The following is a 21,065-nucleotide window of genomic DNA, read 5'->3' on the forward strand; positions in this document are numbered from 1 at the left end:
ATCTGGGAAAAGGTTTAAAAGCCGAAGAAGACGTTGAAATTTATTTCAATCTACCTCACGTGAAATTTATCATTTCGTACATTTTGCCGTGATACCATACAAATATGTGTGACTTTTGTGAAACTCATACTTCTTTGAATTTCAGATTTTAACATTGCTAAAGTTTTCATCCTCCCACTCTGGAAAAAGTTAAAACCAACAATAAAAATACTAATACCAATAATTACGCATGTAGATTGGAAAATATAACATTAAGAATCAATTACTTTTATACATAAAATTCTATTAGAAATATCGATAATTTCAAACTAAATAGTATCAGATTAAATTAATTATTAATATTGCATTATTTTCTTTTTTTATTTAAATCTTCAACCAAGTTTAAATTAAAATGAAATTCAAAACATTTTGAAGAATATATATATATAAATATATATATATATATATATATATATATATATATATATATATATATATATATATATATATATATATATATATATATATAACACCTTTGAATGAGGTTGGCTTAGGAACAATCTTTTGCGGCTTAAGGTTAGGAAATAGCGATAATTACATATTGAGAATTTTGGAAAATTGATATTTAGTAGGATACTATAATATTAATTTTCCCGAGTGATAGAGACCATAATTCTGGTCCTGACTCATTTGATGCGCCAAGAGATCTTTCTTTGCAATGACGGAGAAGCCTCTCAGGTTTTTCTTCACTAGTTTATGAAAACCATTTATTCGTATATAAGATATTTTCAACGCTAGTTGAATGCAGAAACAGCAGAAACACTCTTTCTTATTATTGAAAGTTGCAGATACTAAACTCTATTCCATATGTTATGAACTGATACTATATCAATTAAGTGTTTACCGTCTCCCTTAGCCTAAAGGGCATAATCGTGGGACGTTCAACTTAAAGATTTCATTTCATTTTTCAATTAAGTGTTTGAAGAATAGCAAGATTAATCCACTTTATCGATTCTCCATTATGGTATTCTCATACAAAGTTTTCAACAATATTGACTTATTATTGAATGAAGTCCCAATTTATTCTTAAATGTCTGCATTGTACTAAAAAGCAAAGTTCAAATCAGGTATTTAATTTTAGTTAAGTTATTAGTTTGGATACAATTTGTGCTAAACATAATTTCAAATATATCTACGTTCAAGTAACCATAAAAGATAACTTTGGTAAGGTCATATATTGTAGCTAAATCAACGATTTCTCATCCCTTCAACACTATGCATTATTAGTTGGAATGGAGTTCAGTGTCTCAATGAACCCATATGAAATGTCTTATACTTTAATTTTAGAATCTGAATCACATGAGCTCCCACCTGGAATCGAATTCGAGTCTCTCGCACCAAAGACGCGTACCCTAATCATATTGCCACGAGAGAGCTCTTTAAAAATGATCCAACGAATATACATTAGAATATACAAATATACACTTTAGATTAGAAGTCTTTCACAACACGATTAAGAGTTGTGTAAAATTCATTAGCATAATTTATGTATCAATATTTTTGTTTTATGTTGCCACTATAAAATGAACAGCTTTATTATTTTCGCATTGTAATTCACTTTATCTTTCCTTTCTGATTGTTAGAATTACTTACCTGAGCAACCTTGGATCTATATTTGCTCATATTTTCTATAAGATAATCACCTAACGGTACATCAGGTATTGGCATTGGAGGTGGTCCCCTTACAATATTATCTGACGCCATTATCAAAAGTACTTGAGCCAGAAATTATTCTATAAGGAAAATACAAAAACAAAGTTATTATTTATAGTTTAAGAAATCACTCTATCAATTTATATCTTACAGTAATGTCGAAATCTTAAAATGTAAAATCATCACCAATCAAAACTTTATGATACTAGTACTATTTTAACATGTTATTTTTAAAATCACTATCATAATACGTTGTCTACAATTTCACTCAAAATATTAAACTCTGCATTTCTTTCGTTATATTAAAAGAATACCTCTACGAAAAGATACATATTATTGTAGTGGGAAAATATTGTTAAGGCGTTTGCAGCGAACATTGAAGCATATTAAAAATATATACTGAGTATATCAAAAGTCCGAGGCCATAGCCAATTCAGTAAGATGCAAAAGAGAAAGGAAAGGAAAGGAAAGGAAAGAGAGAAGAAAGTTGTTAGAAACAGGTGCTTTTCAATCTAAAATAGATGAATTTGTCCAATCGCACCAGCCGCTTGGACTCCACACTGGTAAGGCACCCTATGTTAAATGAATGAAGAAAAAAACTTGCTTTTTCATCAGGCTACTTTCTTGGGCCCTCACCACACCAACAATACAGCATTGTTGTGAAACGGTTTTAAAGTGTTCTAGATTTCCTCTCACATTACCGTATCATTTTTACGTGGTCTTACGTTAGATTCAAACAGTCTGCTGAACTGAAAACGCTACTTTTTCATGCTTCACAAACAGTAACAGGACGCTTCGCCAGTGTGGAACCCAAAATTGGTATGATTGGGAAAATTCCACCATTTTAGATTCAAAACCACCTACTTGCAATCCAGCAGCTTTCCTCTCTTTCCATTTCTTTAGTACCCTTACTTATAACGGTGTTAGCCTATGATCCCAAAATTTTGATAACCCTGTATATAAATTAGGAAAAGATGTGGTATACATTGTTAGCTGTCCGGAAATCTCGACTACTAGTCACGTACGGTAAACATTCATCTCGTCATTCATACATTTCATCCTTCATCCTCTATATTTCTAGATTGTATGTTCTACCAAATAACTACAATACGTATAGTTTAAATTTGAATCTTACTAACAACATTTAGAAATCCATTTCCATTACATCTTTGTCTCGTATCATTTTTTTTTCATTATGAGCCATAAAGGTATTTGAAATGAATTATTCATCAACTACGAAACTATGACATTATTTACTAATTGCATCAAAACTCGAAATTAGGTTAAGAAATTAAGATACCGAAATCAGTGTTTCAACATTTGCAATCTTTTAAGCACAAAGTAACGTTATGGGTGATAATTTATTAAATTGAGAAGGAATACTCTCTTTTGAACACTTCAGACCCGTACTTTTTAAGTTCATTATTCCAGTTATGGGGTTAAGTTTAGAGTTACCCCTCCGCTTTTTATAAAAATCAGGAAAATTTACAGGAGAAATGAGGTAAGAAATGATAATTTGAAGTTTTTATTTGATGTTTAGGAATGTAACTTCGGCAGGAGAGTTATGTTTAATACGAGAAAAGATATGTGGAAGTTAGTACTATTTGCCGGATGCGGAAGCATTCGCGGAAGGTTTCAGCAGCATGGTAGTTGTAAAACGGATGAGCAAAAATAATGAAGTAAACCTTTTCAATTCTTGTGAAGCCCACGGAGTACCGAAGTTAAGTGAAATGTAACAATTTTTAATACTTTAAGCAGTTTTTTTGTATGTTGCAAAGTCCAAGGGCAAGTCTGGACTGGAGGGGCAACTCTAAACTTAAGCCCAGTTATGAATTGCTTACCTAATTGGAGATGTTTGGAAAACGCACAAAGAACTCATTCATATCTTGGAAATTGTGATCACGTAACAACCACTTGTGGAGTACGAACACACGTTCATCTTTTGGTAACTTTTTATTCATTGTAAAGTTACTGAATTACAAATGAAAACTTTTATAAAAACATTTCTTAACAACGTATCATATTATTCACGAATCATGTATTGTCATGAAACAGATCACATTGTTTATTGAATATTGTTTATGTCAATTAGCTATTGCTTCTCTGGTTAATTGAGAACTGAATACCTGCTTGTGTCAAATGATTTATGGACCATCCTGTATTTAGTTGTTTTATTTTTATTTCATATTCATCTAATAGTACTAGCTATATAGTTTTAGTGAAAGATATCAATATGACTTTGAATTACATAAGGATAAGTCATAAGTCTTGCAATATTCTGGTACACAATATACCTGTATTTATTACAGTATAAACATCGCAGGTTAACATTCAAAGTATAGTCCCTCGTGTTGGACCATCTTCAGCCATATTCGTATCAGTTGCTCGATTCCACTTCGATATCAAGTTTTGTCCTTACAGGAAAAGAAATCAGTCCCTGCTGTTTCTACTATCTCCTGTTGCTTGGTGAAACATAGTGATCTCAAAAAGTGCGATATGTACCAAAAACAGGTAGATAGCAATTCGAAGGGCAAGATCAGGATTATATGTTGGATGTGAGATCAGCTCGATGCCATCAAGTTCCTGAGTTTTTGTTAAGTTTTTCGTACCAAGCCCAATTGTGGTTTTGCGTTACCATGTTTCAGCAGAGTTCGCTTTCGGTTTACTAGTGCAAGATATTTTTTGAGGTAGTGCAGCATACGACCTCTCCAACTGTTCGAAATAAAGGCTGGTATTGTTAGTACGGCTATTAGGAACGAACTCCAAAGGATTACTCCTTTGTAGTTCCACTACACATAGAACATTACTTTGTTCTGGGTACGGCCATGTTTATGACAGATTCTGGAAGTTGATCCTTGCTCAACCACTGTTTTTACATATTCGGATTCGGAAATATACCCACTTCTCGCCGCATGTGACAATCCGTTTTCAGGAAAAGCATATCATATATCTACTCCTCTCTGCACCTGAGCTGGGGTCAACTCATGTGGCACAATACAGCAGCTCCTAATGGTTTTCCCGAGTTCGTGAAGGTGACGCATTATAGTGAACTGGAACTTACAAAGTTGGTTTGACAATCGTCGTCTGCTTGTGAATTGATTTTCCTCAAATGTGTGTCCTATGACCTCAGAATCTGTTACCCTGAGGCGGCCGAACCTTAGACAAACTTTTGACATTTTTATAATCTGTACGAAATTTCCGAAACTAACGAGTAACTGTGCTGTGGTTAGCTGCATCTCCCCCTTTTGCATGATAAATATTTGGGTTGCTTACTCAGTGTTGTCTCCGAGTTCGAATTCACGTATCAGACGTTGTTGAACACTCATCGTCACTCCCACTAAAAACAGATTGAAGTCACTGACTTAGTGTCGACCTCCGTGTTAAATAGTCCATTTCAACCTCTTTGGCCAGTTTGACCTTACACTTAAAATCAATCACGAAATATAGACGCACCTGCTGTTTGGGTTTGTGGAAATATTATAAGACTTATGACTCAAGGTTGTAAAATTCGAATTGTTTATTTCTTGCAGTTGCAATTTAAGCGTAAATACATGTATAGTATACTAATGCAATATTTCACGACGATTTATTCTGCCTCTTTTAAACATATATATTAAATTTCCTAAAAGTTGCGAAATTATACATTTTAAATCTTTACATAAAGGGTGTCCCTTTCAAAGCGACGAATTTAATGTGCTTAATAAAATACTGTATGTTTACAAAATGTCAAATAATTTTATATCCTTACAACGGATAAATATTTCGATTTAAGAGTGAAAGATTGACATTGTTCTCCAGGACTTCACTATATTGACTAAATTTGTAATTACTTTTTCATTGATATAGCTAATAACCCGTTTATTTTCCCCCTTGAGTTTCGCACTGTTTGGAGTGTGTTTGCATTTCAGAATCTCGAACAGGAAATAGTATCAAAGAGTAAGGTCACATGACCTAGCTGGCCAGTCCTGGTCATCACTTCAATAGAGGATTTGGTCCGGGTATTTCTCACGCAACAAGACAATCGTCTCGAAGGAGGTAACATCCATCGTGTTGAAACTGCTTGCGTTCCATATGAATTCCGTTCATATGCAGTACCCCCCCCACACACACAAATACTGTTATACATGTTGTAGTGCTATTCTCCATTAACTGCCACAGCATTCCCACCCTCGTTTTGAAAAGAAATATGATTCTATTACTTCACGAGCCAATATTAACACCACACGCTTATTTGTAAAGACAGTGTTACCCCCCAATCATGAAACATCCAACTGCGTGAAACTAACTTAGCATTTCTAAATCGGAACATTTCCGCATTGTAATGATGTAAAAAATATTTGCCATTCTTCTTCAAAAAGACATTCTATTAAGCATATTAAATCGATCACTTTTGTTAGGATATTCTATTTTCTAGACAGCGTTTATTTAAGATTTTTATATATACTGTATATTGGACAGAGTTCGGGAAGAAAGTTCTAATAAATATAATTAATAAATATAAAGATAACTAATAAATATAATTAGCTATTTGCTAAACTTTTAGCTTATGATAGTGTATCATATACATTTGTATTTTTCTTTTCTTTTCTTTCTTTCTTTTTTTAAAAAGGAGAACATTAATTGAAACGTAATTAAAGTAGAACGTAAATCTTAATTTATATAACAAATCATACAAAAAAGTAACTCTAATATCATGTTAGGTACCGTTCAACAAATGCTAATATTGTAGGTAGCGCTTACACCATAATTGCTATTTGTAACACAATAAAAAATTCTGTGTATTCCTAATTAACGAAACTCCAATACTTTTAGGCTAATCCGCTCTGAATGTAATATGCAGTGCTGTTATCTTACATAGTTATATGCCTATCAAATAGATTACATAATATTTTAAACTTCAAGTAGACCTATGCCTAAATTTAGCATATTTGTAGATTATAAATATAGTAAAGGAATATATTTCAGAAACTTTGTTTTTGGATCTCTTTCACTTGCAGAAGGAACCCTATTGTTTGGGGTGCTAATCTAATCAATGGCACAACCAGCTATGAGCTCAGGGGCCGAGACTTCTTCCGAAACTAACTTGGCCTACCTTATAGCAGCATTGCAGACAAATTTTGGTGAAATTTCCAAAATATCATCAGCCTATTGCTTGTCATTTGTCCAGTATCTTTAAAAATATGCAAACTCTCTCACATACACACAAGCACCGTGCGTGTAGAGAGCGCTAGTAATCTGCATTGAGGCATGAGACATCATGTGCGAAATATCGTCGTGCGATAGTTTACTGTTGTCCTTTTCGAATAACTGGACTTGCAAAGAAGCCAAGAAGATTAGATATGAAACTGTAAATATGGGAAACTTCTCGAATTTTGAATTAATTCTAGAATATTTTACTGAATAATTTTAGTGATAATTTAATAGAATATATTTCATTGATTAACAAGAATGTGCTATGTATGAAATTGTTAATCTGTCGAGGTTTATGTGTCAAATAATAATACATTTTATAAACCTTTCTTACACAATTTTGTGAAGTTATGTACATCTTATATATAAAAGAGAACGTACAAATCCTTTGTTCCCTCATCACGCTAATACGGCTGAACCAATTTCTTTCATTTTTGGGGGGTTATTAGGATTTGGACCCTAGATGGTTTTTATCATATCACTTTAATTTTCAATTACCAGTGTCTTGAGATAATTGACCATTCAAGTGTCCATAACGTACAAATCCTTTGTTAGTTCATCATAGGTAAAAATAAACGTATTTATATGCAACCCGCATGACCGTGTCACTCGGCGGGTTAACATAAATGACAGGCGATATAATGTTAACATTTACTGCAATCTACTATGGTTTTTATCATATCACTTGAAAGCGAAAAAGTAAAAATTATCTAAGTAACAAAGTTTATTGCGTTCCGGGGTGACCGCAGCGAAGCGGGGTGAACGCTGCTAGTGAACAATAATTGAAATTAATAGCCTATATGTTGTTCATAATATTAAAGCATTTAACTGTATTTTCATAACTATTAAAGTGTTTGATCTTGGAAGGCACCTGCACCTGTGTCATAGGGTTTTAAAATTTCGATTAGTTCACGACTACATTTAAAAGTCCGTCGTTATAAATTTTAAAGTGTATTTTTTGTACATTTTAATCAGTAGTATTGCAAAGTTTGTAATGTATCAATAAACCTAAAATAGAACAAATGTATAAATGAATATTGAATTAAGTCAAAACACTGTACAAAAGGAAAAACTCAGTGAAAACCTTAAATTAATTTTTAGAGTAATAATTGTTAGTAAAGAGTGTGTAATTACATATAAAAATAAAGATGTACAAAATAATAGAGTGCAAGCTTAAAAATAGCAATCGCTAATAATAGAGAATTTGTGAATTTGAATTTTTATTTTAAGGCCTTTTAGCATGTTAATAATAGGGATAACTAAATTTCCTGTAGTAGGGAGAATTCAAACTTTCAATTTTGTTCATATCAGATCAGATTACATCTTTTACAGACTACTATACGTCTACTAGGTAGTCTTGGCCCCTCCCGAAATAAAATCCTGGTTAAGCCACTGGTGCTAATTCATCAAGTATAAGGGGGTAAAAGGGATGTCATACCTCTTTCAATCTTATCCATCTATATGCAAGACAATTTTCCAATATAAACTACGTAAAATGATTCGATTATGACAAAAGTTAGTGAATATTTTCTTTATGGTATTGGTAAAATATCCCCACAACTTATAGTTAAAATCTGTGAAGAGTGAAAGAATAAATTCAACCCTACCCCATCATTAGCACTCAACTTCAAAAATTTATTTGACGATAATTTTTGTTAAAGAATGTTTCATTTTGACGTAATATGTCGTACATTTACTTTCAGGTTCTCCCATCATCCTCTCTAAGAAGAAAGTAGTGGATTTATAATGCTATCCTGTCCTCGCACCGATTTTTTTTATTTTTTATTATTTATTTATTTATTTATTTATTTTGAGTTTACGGTAAGTTTTCTAAAACTCATTCGGTTTTGATATAATGTTAAGTATATTTTCTTTGAATGTTTTCAGTAATCCCCAGTGCTTGGGATTAAAAACAATCAAGAATGAACGGTGAATATAGTCCGCGAATATAGTATTGATTACTCCCCACTCCGATTAACAATATGATCCAAAATATCTTTCTTTAAAATATTAGATTTTCATGGACGGTTTAAAAATTATGTTGTATGGTAATTTTCGTAAATGTGTATTATTTGATTTTAATACAATATGATGTATGTGTTTATTGAGAATCCCATTCTTGCAGTTAAGTCAATCAAATATGAGGATTCACTTAACTCCCCCATCCCCGAAGATTTAAATAAAAGTCTATTGTAATTTTTATTTTTTAAAAGAATAGAATTTCTTCGAATATGGCCCATTTCTTTCCGAGAGTTTTTAAATATCTTAATTGCTTGAAGTTGAAGTGGGCCAATAATGAGGGCCCTATGGAATTCTCTGATATTTCATACGATGTGTTCTCCCCAATGAATATCAAACACAGTGAGATCTTTACGGAACATTGTGTGTGTTTCATCAAAGATTAGAGACTTACTCCTATAGTTTGGGTTGAAATTAATGAGAGGGAGGCTCGTTCACTTCAACAATGGACAGCATTGCTAGTTATTTTTATTTACATCTTCTACGTAAACCATATCACCTTCACTACTCATACATGGTATGTTGTACTTGCTCAATTCTGATTAAAATCTTGTATATGTAAACAAGTTGAAAAAGCTTGATTCACTTAATTTCACCTCGCTATATAAAAAGAGATAAGAATGACATGTCTAAAGATAAAACTGTATTATTTCTCTTTAATTTATTGTTATGAAATTAGCGCCGTAGATGAATGCTTTTGTAAAACTGTAACTAAGCAGTGAAAATATCCAAGTAATCTGTAATCTTTAAGAATATGGAAAACTGGTATTACTAGAATAAGTGGAGTCGCCGGAATATTTTAAACAGAAATTTAAGATCCTCCAAATATTTTTTCCTTTTTTTAAAAAGATTAACAGCTTATTGTCTGATAACTACCGGCTCGTTTCTTTTGATATATGACTTGTCATTCTTAAACTTCTAATATTTAAAAATATAGGATAGGAAGCTTTTTATATTATACAGTGTACTCCCTACTTAAACAGTAAATAGGTGTATAATTGTGTTACTTTTGAAATACATTTATTCTACACTATTATTAGGGATTAACGGAAAATAAATTGTCCAATGATAAGACTTAATATACCAATTGATAAGTTAAAAAAAAAAAGTTTTCATTACTATCCGAGGATGAATGGGCCGTAGAAAGCAATAAATAACTTCTCTGTGGTCAGATTTATTGTAGTTTATCATGAATAAACTGGAACGCCATGCCTTACGCAATGCTTTTTTCTTACCATCACGAACGCCCGCCGCATAGCGGACGCTCATAAGATTATCCATGAACTCTTACAAGTAAAGGTTCTCTCCCAAGAATCGGGGATCCGGAAACTGCGCATATATTTAGATAGAGGAGGGCCACGAAGGAATACTGGTAAAATATGTCGGACCGACAGCAGAGGATAAATCCAATATGGCCGCCCGAAGGTCATGCCAATCGACTTTTGCAAGCAACCTCTCATCCACTTCCCATGGGCAGATTGACTTAATGTTTTGCAGATTGATATATGTATGAACAGAAATGCCAGTAAGTTCTTAATGCATTTCGGTTTTGCACGTCAAATGCCAGTAAGTTATAAATGTTACAAGTGCCTGTGTTATCTGTTTGAAGTGTTACACGCAAACATATACTGTTCATTTGGGAAGGTCTAGAACACACTAGCCACAAACGTCCTAGAATACACGTCTTAAAATTTGCAAACCATATCATATATAACAAAAATCGCCCTTGCCAAACACTGGCACCATGGCCACATAGGTAACATTGTGGTTTACGATCCAAGGGTCTTATGTTCGAGCCCGGTGCATATCAAAAACATATTGGACCAATACATATTTAGTTTTCTGTAACAATGTATAGAAAAATTAATAATTATGTAACGAAAAATATGTTTTTGATTTGCGTCGGGTTCGAACATAGGACCCTTGGATCGTAAACCACGATGTTACCTATGTAGCCATCGTGCCAGTGTTGGCAAGGGCGATTTTTGTTATATATGATATGGCTTGCAAACTTTAAGACGCGTATTCTAGAACGTTTGTGGCTAGTGCGTTCTAGACCTTCCCAAATGAACAGTATATGTTTGCGTGTAACACTTCAAACAGATAACACAGGCACTGGTAACATTTTTAACTTACTGACATTTCACCTGCAAAGTCTATTCCAGTGAATTGTAGATGATTTTCATGCGAAATCACCTGAACTGTTTACAATGTATATTTTATATGCGTATTTCGCGGCTATATTGGATACACGATGTAGAAATTGTGTTCCATTTGTATTATTTTCCTCACCTACTAGTGGTAATGGACCTTTACACCAAATTTCGTTTTTGTAGTACGAGATATTTGGTTCAGGATATTGTTCGGCCATATTGGCTTTCAGATGGCGATATTTTGAATCGTTTAATGCTTTTCGTACACGTTTAGTGATACTGTACTTCCATAGTACAATTCGTTTTCCAGACACGAGTCGTTAACACATTGACATTTTGATCGGCCCTATTGGATTCAATACGTCAACGTCCGCGAAATTTCAAACCATTGAGAGGTTGCTTGCAACATGACTTTCGGGCGGCCATATTGGATTTATCCTCTGCTGTCGGCCCGGGATATTTCACCAATATTCCTTCGTGGCCCTCCTCTATCTAAATATATGCGCAGTTTCCGGATCCCCGATTTTTTGGAAAGAACTTTGACTTGTTAGATGAGACTCCAGCTCTACCACGTTACGCATATTCACCGTTAAATTACTTTCTTGCTATCCATTAACATGATACCGCTCACTATAACCCCAGTATCAGGCCACCACTCGCTATAACCCCAGTCGTGCGCTTTTTTTTTTTTTTTTTTTTTTTTTTGTAACTAACATTACTCCAAATGTCTAAACTCGTTCTAAGTAGCCCCAGAGCAGAAGATTAACACCATCGTCGCAACTAACACCATATATATCTTTGTATTCTGTTACCTGCACTTCATTTTATCATATAGCATATTACATACCATGCTCAGGTCACCTTCTGTATGCCTAACCAGATAAATGTTTCAATAAGTAAATAAATTCTGATACCCATCTCCCAATGAAACTAGCAACAAATGAATGCTCATGGCCGCAGAGAAGGCGTTACCTTCTATGGCCCTCTGATCTTAGGATGGGAATGAAATTGCACTTTTAAAAAACAAGGATATTGTTAAGTGTGTGGAGATTTAAATTTGTAAAATGGTTGCAGGCTGTATGAGGCTATGACGTGAAATTGTAGAACGTATTAAGGTCAGGAAGTACTGGAGGACAATACGATGATAATTTCCTTGGTAGATATTACTAAGTAGAACAAATTATATACGTTCGTGAAAAAGCTCATGCGTAGTTTCTGACAAAATTTTAAAAAAATATTTTCTAAACCTAGAAATCGATATTGAACAAAAACCACACCACTTATTAAAGTGAAAACTAATACTGAAGTTCACTCTTATGAAGCTCTTCGTTATAACACTAGCAAGATGACAGTACGTAGTACTTTGAATGAGGTGTAGCCCAAAACTATGATTTACTCTTAATCTTTATTTTCTATTTAACTAAAATATTTTCAAAAATAAGACATAGCAGTTGATAGATCACATCGAGCTCAACAAAATTATGAGCTTAAGGGTAAAAATTCTCATGCGTAGTGTTCGAGAAAATCTCCAAAAACAAGATTTTTTGCGGCTCTAAAGAGTATGTCGTTCATTGCCAGTAATAATTAATAATTCTGCTGGACCAGATTGTTTATAGCTATATTTATAAATGTATATGTAAAAAAATACTGTTAAATATCAGATCGTGTTTTCTCCTAGTAGTAGTAAAGAATAGGCCTAAATTACAAAAATAAACATAAATCGAATTGTAAATCGAATAAATAGTATGCTATTCACTATCAACATTGGAAAATAAATTTTTATAATTATGTTTTTGGCTACAACCATAAAATAAATATGAATTTTTCACGAGATATTGAACTTCAAAGCTTTCTCCTGAAAAATGCCAATTTTAGAGTTAAAGCACTTGGCATCCAAGCGGTCCATATGCTGAGAAAACGATACTCAATTTACACTACCAGATACTTCTATTCTCACTCTGCCAAAGAGCTCGATTTTGATAATAATTCTAAAAGAAGGATGCACTCAAATCAAATTTTATAAGTCAATCCCGAAAGTCTAGTTTCTAACCCCATAATCTTTTAGGATGAGCAGGGAAAATTTCTTCTTCATCTTCCTTTAGTCGCAATGGGTTCAGATTACTTGACAAAACGACTTAGTTTAACGTCCCATGGATATGATCTTTAGGCTGAAGGAGACAGATGATATATGAAAATGAATGATTGTGAAATTAAATGTTTCGGGCTGTTCCACCAGGAATTGAGCCCAGGACCATGTACACCAAAGCAGTGCCGGATTTACGTATAAGCTAAACAAGCTATAGCTTAGGGTCCCACTATCTTGAGGGCCCCAAAAATTAAAGAAAACAACTGGTTGTATATTTCCAAAATATAAGATAAATAATAAATAAAATAAAATCTACAAATAACAACAATGCTTCGTGTTGTGTAGACTAATATGACGTAAGCGATAGGGCCCCTTCCATTACCCTGCTTTCTAAGAATTACTAGTTTTTTTTTTTATTTCTGTATGGTGTGCCTACGTTCATCTTGATCAGCGTTTCCCAACCTTTTTCAACTTGCGGCACACTTCAGGGTAACTTGAATTCTCGCGGCACACATATTATTATTATTATTATTATTATTATTATTATTATTATTATTATTATTATTATTATTATTATTATTATTATTTGAAAATATAAAATACTGTAGTATTTTTTTCTGATTACTGACATCCTTCTCACAGAGAAGAAAGCTAGACCACTGTTTTTCCCCGTGGTAAATCATTATGCTTATTTTTCATTTTAATTTAAAAATAGAAAACAATTACAATCAGATATAGGGCTCAAGTTGTTAAAAAATACACTTTTTTTTTCGAAAACTGTATCCAACCTTTCATTAAGAAGGAGGCTCACTAAATAACGAACGAACAAACGAATCTCTTTTATTTTTAAAACACAAATATAGGTAATTCGTATGCATGTTTACTTTGCCGGAAGGATTGAATAATATTTTAAAATTTCAAGTTACGAAATAGTCTGCAACAATAAAGAAGCAATAATGGTCATAACAATGATAACAAATACATTTTTTTTTTTCAAAATTAGAAATGTACAGAAAAATGTTCTACAGAAAAGTAACACAGTATGAAACTTTAAATTTTAGATTCATAGTAGTAATTTGAAATACAAATATACCTTTTTCTGTATGTCTTGCAATTTGATTGCTATAGAATTAATAATTTTGTTCCGATTTCCTCGCGGCACACCAGCGATCCATTCGCGGCACACTACTGTGCCGCGGCACACCGGTTGGGAAACGCTGATCTTGATACTTAAAGGCCCCCCATTATCTTCAATACCTTAGGGCCCCACGAAACTTAAATCCGACTCTGCACCAAAGGCACACGCACTAGCCACTAGACTAGGAAATATGACTTTCGTTTTTCTCGAATGAAAATGTATATGAACTTTCTCCTGGCTGAAACTCGAGAAGAAAATTTGTGTCAACCGATATACATAGGATTATATATTTGAAACCCATATGCAATCATCGTAAAGTTTGTTCAGTCTTAACTTACACTTACAAGATATCCTGCAATTTTCTAAACCAGTGTTTTGCAACCTTTGCCTTATGGTGACACCCTAGTATTAGTACACACAAGTTTACTATCTACACGATACGAGGCATCCACCCATAGGAATATTTGTTAGTGGGGGGGGATCTAAAGTCGAAAGATTAGAAAGGGTCCGGACAAGGTGGGCCCTGAAACATATGAAACAAAATATACTATTTTAAAAGTTACTAGGTTTTGAGAGAGTTCGGACCCGATGAAACCCCCGGTGGATGCGCCCATTCACTAGTTTGTCTTTTTCACATATTAGACACACCGGTTTAGGACACCCTTCATCGACACAGCACTTGAAACTCATCTCGAAATATTCCTCATTAAACAGTATGAATTTAGTGTTCTTACAACATTAAGAACAGAGACATCTAGTAGTATAGTTGAGTGTTATTCTCACAAAATTGTAGAAATGAACAAGTTGATTACGCACTTAAGGAGCTGAACGAAAATTAATAAGGATATTAAGTATCGTTTTATCACATGTTATTCCTTCGTTTAAACTTTTGAATTTCTAACAAAAAAAAAAAAAATCTCATGACATCCAAGTTGGAAAGCTTTGTTTTAACTCTAATGTAACCCTAAATTAATTAGGCATTGAACCGTCATTTCTGCTTTTATTTTCAAGTTGCTCCTATTTCATAGTGAAATTGAATAATTTTCGTACAATGTGCTTAATACAAAGTAGAAGCTCACTGAATTGTCAATTGTGCTAGGTTGTTCTTGAATTGGTAATTTTCATGCATATATTGCTATCCACAATACGTCTCCATTACTGCAGGAATGATGATTCATTCCTACATTCAATAACAACTAGCTATATAATTTATGGCGTTCTTTATTAAGCGCGCACAGATTAGGCTAGTTATAACCTCTAAACTGCAACTTTGAAAAACCGATGGATACACTGCAGCAGTAACACTCTCCGCGTTTCCATCCCTGTGCTCGCGAATTAAGGTAAACATCACAGACTTCAACTAAAATCAGCACTGCTATCTTAATCAGATAATCACAGTCCATAAATAATTTCTTCCAGCAAAATTAATACTGTCAATTGTTGGCAATGAACGACATATACTTTAGCACCTCAGAAGTTCGTTTTTCCTCTTCTTCTTCTCCTTCTTTTTTGCTCAAAATTATGCACTCAGAATTTATCCACAAACGTGTCATTACCGACTGATGCATACCTTATCTTTGGACAACATTTTAACTAAATAATAATAAAATTTGGGAGTTATTTATGCTTTTAGGCTGTTTAATTAACCGCACTAGGTATTCTCATCTCACTAATGTCATAAAGATGAGCTTAATGAGGGTGTATTTTAGCATCAGTTTCATCTCATTAAATAAAATGGTTCTCGTATAGCAACGATTTTTAGATTTTCAAATTAATTAATTTTCCTTCATTTTCTCAAAAACTACGCATGAACTTTTACATTCGTGAATTTCATAGTGCTCAGCTCAATAAATTCTATTGATGGTATATGGGCCATCTTTAGATAGTTTTTCCGTTAAATGCTAACAATATTGTAAAATATTTATTTCATGTACGCAATATTAAAATGATATTCATAATTACTTTGCTTAACTGCAGAATATGCACCAATTTTGCAAAAAAAAAAAAAAAAAAAAAAAAGTTATTCGAACGAAATTCGCCCCACAAAACGTGTATAAAGTGCATACTGATCTTAATTTGAAAGTTCCAGCCATGTGCGGAGTTATCAATTTTCTGCTAGGGGGCAGACCTCATTTTTGACTATTTTCTTTTCTCATTTTTGACCTTTTTGGTCATCTTATAAGGGACATTTTTTGTCAAAAAGCTGAGAGGCTATGCCCCTATGTCCATGGTTCCAGAACACCGGTTAGATCCTAGAAAGCAAGGAGATCATAATGTCTGCAAAAGCAATGCTGTTAGTACTTCAAATGTCATCGAACAACATTAGTGTATCCAAGGTATCTATGCGAGTTCGTTGTTTATAGGCCTATGTATACAATACCAGGACGACGCCAGCAAATTCCTATTGTGTAAGAGCTTAAAAGCCAACTGAATGTTTTTTTTTTATTATTATTATTTATAATTAATTTACAAGAAATTATTCAGTTTGTAGATCTTAATCTTCCAAAACCATTTAAATCAGCCATTGATGTATTACATTAATGTGTTATTCAATAAATTCTACAATATTATTAATAAATATATATCTATTTCGCATATAGGATTACCTCTTAAATATTACCAGTAGTTAGGTATACCTATCCTCAACATGGTCAATGACGTGTTCCCCAACTACTCTTTACATATCTTCGTAATTAAATAAATACAAATTGAATAAAGTTAATTAATGATTCCGACCTCCAATATTTCCCTCCTTCTCACAATCGCAAATTTTCCATACATATATGAAACATACGATTGTCTTATTTTGTCCCGAAGATATGTATTGTTTTTAAAAGTATTCCACCTTGACGTCATTCTACTAAACCAGTGGTTCTCAACCGATGTGTCGTGACATATTGGTGTGTCATGCAGTCCCCTAAAAGTATATCGTGTAATTTTAGAATTTAAGAATCATGAAGAATTTAATAATAATTAATTAAAATCGAGTAAATGTACCATTCAACACCTCAAGCGATAGCAATAATGCTCAGTGCTATATAGAGTCATTTAAAAAACTAACTGGTTTCACTATTATGATAGATATTATTATTATTATTATTATTATTATTATTATTATTATTATTATTATTATTATTATTATTATTTATAATAAAAATATCAAACAAGTGTGTCGCGATTTACTGCATGCTAAGTAAAGTGTATGAGAGACGAGACCGACTAACGTGGAAACCGAACCGTATGAACTCCCGCCGGAAAAGTAAAGTGTCGTCAATCAAAAAAGGTTGAGGACCACTGTACTAAACCATATGACTTCTCTGTTCTTCCTGGGATAGAAACCCATTAACGGAAATAATTAAAATTTTTATTCTTCATTTTTTCAAAATCACTTTTTTTTTAAAAAATGTTTTCCCTATAGCCATGCGATACTTCAATTAAAATTCATCTAACATGATACAATGAACTGAGTACTCAACGCCTAGGGAATGTAAAGGGACTGGAGCATGGTGCTACCTCCTTTATGTGCCTAACTTATGAATAGGATGTCTGGATTTATATTACCATTGTCCGTGAGCAATATTGGCCCATTTCAAATAGAGGTACCATTACCTTTTACCATGGTAATATAACGTTAAAAAACATAATAAACACTTAGATAAAGCAAATCTCACAATGATTTTTCGTTTCTCGTAACTAATTAATTTCATACTTTCAACTTTGTTAATTTATTACATTGTAGCCTTTATATCACGGGCTTCCACTTAAAAATATATATATATATATATATATATATATATATATATATATATATATTAAGATACATATAAAGAGACAGGAAATAGCTACCTTATAGAACTCTGAAATACAGCATTTGATTTATTATTATTATTATTATTATTATTATTATTATTATTATTATTATTATTATTATTATTATTATTATCTTTTGCAATAATGATTGGTATTTACTAAGGCAAAGCCATTTGATGGGCCAGGTGTGAATTTTTTAACAATTGATTGTCTTGAATAAAACACGTTCACTTTTAAAATGTTTTTAGTTCATAGCTGTACACTGTATATTTGTTAACCAATTCACCAGTAACTCAAACCTCATTGTATAACACACATGTTTTCTGCAGGCGTAATGTCCTTGGCAAAGACATATTATCTTCTAATCTTATTTTATGTGACAAAATTACATAAAGGAAAATGTTCGTACAGCAAGCGAACTTATATTTTCATATAGCAGAAGACCAGATAAGAATTTCAAACAGTAATGAACACTACAATGTGTTAAGAAATGAAGACACATACCTGAGTGAGTCTTAGAGCACGGTCTCTGTGCACGTCTATTTACACACCACTTAGAGAGTTGCTTTGAGATCTGGTGACCATTGTCGCATTCCTGAGTTTCGTGTTTATGTTATCTTATCATTTCTTAGTGAAACTCATTGAAGTAAATGCTATCTACATAATAATTACTCTCGTTTCTATGTTGTAGTTCTTTGCCTTGGGATGTCAAGTTATTAAATCACATTCCTTACGTCAAAGCAACCCGTCTTCTCAAAGCAGTGAGAATGCAATCTTTGATTCTTTTTTTTTTTTTTATTCCTCAAAGTGGAAGAGATGACATAACACAATCCGATCGACGAGCACTTTACATCTATAAACAAACGATAAGTACATAAGGAAAACTTGTGCAAAATGTACCCAAGTTTCTGCAAGTTAATTTTCTAAAACTATTACAGTAATCAAAGATAGTAATCGTCCATTTTATTACATTGTAACTGTTAAGAAATGACAATGAATCAGAATTTTTTTTTCAGTTTAACGCCCCACGATTATGCCTTTTTAGACTAAGGGAGACGAATAAATAACCCAAGAGAATGGTGATGGAAGTCAGGCACGTAGCCAGGATTTCGTGAAGGGGGGGAAGTCCGTGACATGAAATACTGTTGTCATCACAAAAGGGGCTCGATCATTCTAAACTATTTTACTGGAACATATATTGGTTCGTTTAGCCAGGATTTCGTAACGGGGGGGGGGGGGGGAGTGACATGAAATTCTGAAGGCCCAAGAGCTCGATCAATCTAAACTACTTTACTATCAACATATATTGGTTTGTTAGGACAATAAAATGAGGATATGTTGGCAAGTATTTTAATAACAAACTATGAAGAAATTTCGAGCAAAATAATAAAAAAAAGTATTGAAAAAGATTTTACATTTTCGTCCTTCTCCTGTTTATTCAAATATAACAATTTTCCTTTCGTTATGACCTCAATTATTATAAAAAGTACATACTCAATACTGTCTTGTAAACTATCTTCTAATATAAATAAAATTAAAAGTTTGTTTGTGTGTTTGTCTGTCTGTGTGGGGCCTGGGGACCAGACGAGTGGACCGAGAGTTACCAAATTTTGGTCAGAGGTACCTTGGCCCAGGCCCCAGATCAAGACGAAGCGTTTTTTTTTTTAATTTCGAAACAGGGTGGTCTCAGGGGGGCGTTTACCGGAACCGGCTTGGGGACCAGACAAATTGACCCAGAGTTACCAAATTTTAGTCATGAATACCTTGGTCCAGGTTCCAGAGCAGAGTTAAACGTTTTTGTCGAAATTCGAACCAGGGGGGTCTCAGGGGGGCGTTTACCGGGACATGTAAAAGTAGTAGAAAATGACCGATATTTATTTATTTATCTAACAATCACCAGATACAGCTCAGAGGTCATTTTACACTGGATATCCAACAACATTAACAATGGAAAGGATTTGGGAAGGTATCGGCCAGGGCCTGTTTAGTAGGTGCCGTCCCGGCATTTGCCTGGTAGGACTGAGGGAAACCCTGGAAAACCTCAGTCAGAATGGTCGGCAGCGGGATACGAAGCCACGACCTCCCGAATACGAAGCCAACGCTCTACCACTTGAGCTATTAGTGTCGAATTCATATTTACGCGGTCGCTGAAATCAATGGTGAAACTCGGATCGCATTAACTTCCAAATTCACGCTATTTGGCTCCGGGCCGGGTGCACCAGAGGGGGGTGAGATACCAAGACATATAAAAGTAATCCAAAATGACCGATATTAGTGTCAAATCCATAGTTTTCGCCGTCGCTGAGATCCATGGTGGTACTCCCACAGGCGTTGACTTCCAAATACAGCCCCTGTGCGAAGCATGTGTATGTTCAACTAGTTTTACAATATATGCGTTCCTTTCTCTGTTGAATCAAATGCTAACAGAACTTTCTTTCAACATAAATTTTTGTTTTTATTATTCCGTCAACTATTGTCGGTTCCAAATGACAAGTTAAAGGAGCAATAGAAAATTGTCCTTGAAACAACATGTTTGATACTGCAAGGATGCGATGACGAAAAAGTATGATTTAAAATGACCACGCTGTTACCCAACGGCACTATGCTTTCGAAAGCTTGAAATCTCCCTGCCTAGTAGCGGAAATTCTGAGAATTCCATAACTTTTCTTGAAATTTCAAATTCCATGACTCTTCCAGAGTATCTCGCTTACCTCGCCACCATATTGCAAGTAATACAAATCTCCTCATAAGAAAAAGTAAGCAAAAGCTTCCTGTAGTTTTCTTCTTAATTTTTAACGCTGATCCTTCTTTTTGTCATTTCATTTTGTTTTATCCTTCCTTAAATTTTTCATTTCTGGTCTCGAAGGGGGGGGGGGTCCGGACCCCCCTTGGCCTGTGGAAGTACTAGTGGAATGAAATGTGGGAGGAAACAGAAATATCCCGAGAATACCCACGGACACGATGTTGTCCAATGAAA

General features: G+C 33.7%; 1 protein-coding gene across 2 annotated transcripts in view; it reads right to left on the minus strand.

Annotated features, from left to right (window-relative positions):
• LOC145664106 (luciferin 4-monooxygenase-like) overlaps nucleotides 1-18,851 on the minus strand; it is a 69,366-nt gene extending 50,515 nt beyond the window's left edge. Inside the window, exons 1-2 of one of the 2 annotated variants that reach the window (XM_081730458.1) lie at nucleotides 18,593-18,851; nucleotides 1,633-1,772 (exon numbers count right to left, since the gene is read on the minus strand). In XM_081730458.1, coding sequence (XP_081586584.1) covers nucleotides 1,633-1,743 — 111 coding nt within the window. In that variant the 5' untranslated portion in view covers nucleotides 1,744-1,772; nucleotides 18,593-18,851. Of the gene's footprint in view, nucleotides 1-1,632; nucleotides 1,773-18,592 lie in introns of those variants that run through there. The other variant, XM_081730459.1, reaches the window with a different exon arrangement.
• Between the last annotated feature and the right edge of the window lie 2,214 nt (nucleotides 18,852-21,065).

Source organism: Thermobia domestica, chromosome 11, assembly GCF_964235325.1.
Source record: "Thermobia domestica chromosome 11, izTheDome1.hap1.1, whole genome shotgun sequence".
Taxonomy (NCBI): domain Eukaryota; kingdom Metazoa; phylum Arthropoda; class Insecta; order Zygentoma; family Lepismatidae; genus Thermobia; species Thermobia domestica.